Source organism: Malania oleifera, chromosome 11 (assembly GCF_029873635.1).
Source record: "Malania oleifera isolate guangnan ecotype guangnan chromosome 11, ASM2987363v1, whole genome shotgun sequence".
Taxonomy (NCBI): domain Eukaryota; kingdom Viridiplantae; phylum Streptophyta; class Magnoliopsida; order Santalales; family Ximeniaceae; genus Malania; species Malania oleifera.
Window position 1 is genome coordinate 40,709,933 of NC_080427.1, and position 1,699 is coordinate 40,711,631.

The 1,699-nt window shown below is 35.8% G+C and overlaps 1 protein-coding gene across 1 annotated transcript; it reads left to right on the plus strand.

The window, feature by feature from the left end:
* Window positions 1–867: 867 nt before the first annotated feature.
* On the plus strand, window positions 868–1,460 carry LOC131167484 (VQ motif-containing protein 17). The gene has a single exon (XM_058126287.1). It carries the CDS (start codon window positions 882–884, stop codon window positions 1,458–1,460), a length of 579 nt encoding a protein of 192 aa, XP_057982270.1. The 5' UTR covers window positions 868–881.
* Window positions 1,461–1,699: the final 239 nt, after the last annotated feature.

Consider the following 1,699-nt stretch of genomic DNA (forward strand, 5'->3'; position numbering starts at 1 on the left):
CTTTTCACAAAATTAAAACTCGACTCCTCCAACATAAAAGTGTTGAACCTTAAATATTTATGTATCCCTTAAAATAATATTTTGGGAACATAGATTTCAAGACATAATTTTGAATTTGTGTAAATGCAATATTTTATCTAAGTCTACGTAAATTTAATCAATATAAGATTTGAAATATTTCATACTACTAATCGCTAGTACAATGAAAAATTAAGATTAAATATGATGTAAACATTCAAAAAAGTCAATTTATCTCACTCTCATTTTATATTATTTTTTACTTCTCTCAAAATTCAAACACACCAAAAAAATAAGACCCGCATCCTCATATGATGTTAAAGCGTACTTCTATAAATACCCAAAATACATTTATGATTACATATCATAAAAATTCTATACTTTAATCAATCGGGCATTCTCTCTTTCTACAAACGCATACAAGTAGTATATAATTTGTATGTCTGTGTATTAATTTGAAGAATTTGAATTTTGGGAGAAATTATATAGGAAACTTGTCTTTTCACGTGTCCGTGTACCTGTTTCTTAAATACTATACAATTAAAAATGGATCCTGACCCTCTTTATATATCTGATATTAATAAATATAAACGGACAAATTACCTATATAATTTTTTGGGTTTATGGGTGGGGACCAGTACTAGGGGACAATACTTTATTCACTCTCTTTCATTTTTTATTTTTTTTTTGGTCAGACACATTCAGCCAATCCTCAACCCCAACATTCACCAATCCCCTTATTTCCTAGTTAATAATAATTTCCGTTTCTCACATTTCAATTCGTCAATATATACACACACACAAAGGCCAAGCCTCCCCCACTGCCTAAACAAAACCCACCAACAGTAATCCTCTCTCTCTCTATGGCCATGGAGGAGGAGACGAAGAAGAAGAAGCAAGGTAGCTGTATTCCCATCTCTCTGTCATCACCGCCATCGTCGGCAGTGCTGGGCATGCACAGGGACTCGCAGGTGATATCAAAGCCCAAGCCCAAGATTCGCATAATCCACATATTTGCGCCGGAGATCATCAAGACCGACGTCGCCAATTTCCGGGAGCTGGTCCAGAGGCTCACCGGTAAACCCTCCGACAAGAACGCCGTTTCCGGAAATCGCAACAACAAGAGTAGTGCTAAACCAAGATCAACGCTACCCAGACCATCATCATCATCCAAAGACCATCATCATCATCATCATCACCATCATAATCGTCAAGAGCTAATTGTAAGAGAGAAAATAAACGTCAAGGACGAAGAAGAGGAAGAAGAAGAAGAAGAGATGTGGGGATCCGCCGGAGAAGGGTTTTTGGGGGGTTTTGGGGAGTTAGATGGGTTCATGCATGAATTTGGGGAATACTCATTACTGCCTTTGGATGCTTCTCACTGCAGCTTCGATCTGTTTGCTGAAACTCATCGATCGTCTTCTTCTTCGTCTGCTATTTAATTAATTCCCAAGTAAAAACCAAAGCTTTCTTTTTTTTTCTTTTTTCTTTTTTTCTGTTTTGCTATCTTATATATAAACGAACATTTGGTACATAATGGTAATTACTGGAGTTCATTTGTTGAATTTTTAAGGACTAAAATTAATTATTGAGACTTAATTATCCTTCTCCATCTCTTCTAATTTCTCCCTCTTGTAGTATCTAACTTGTTTATCTCTCGCGAGCTGCAAATTAACAGAAC

What these genes read in the sequence shown, in the direction of transcription:
- LOC131167484 (XM_058126287.1), top strand. Translation starts at nt 882, where the DNA reads ATGGCCATGGAGGAGGAGACGAAGAAGAAGAAGCAAGGTAGCTGTATT.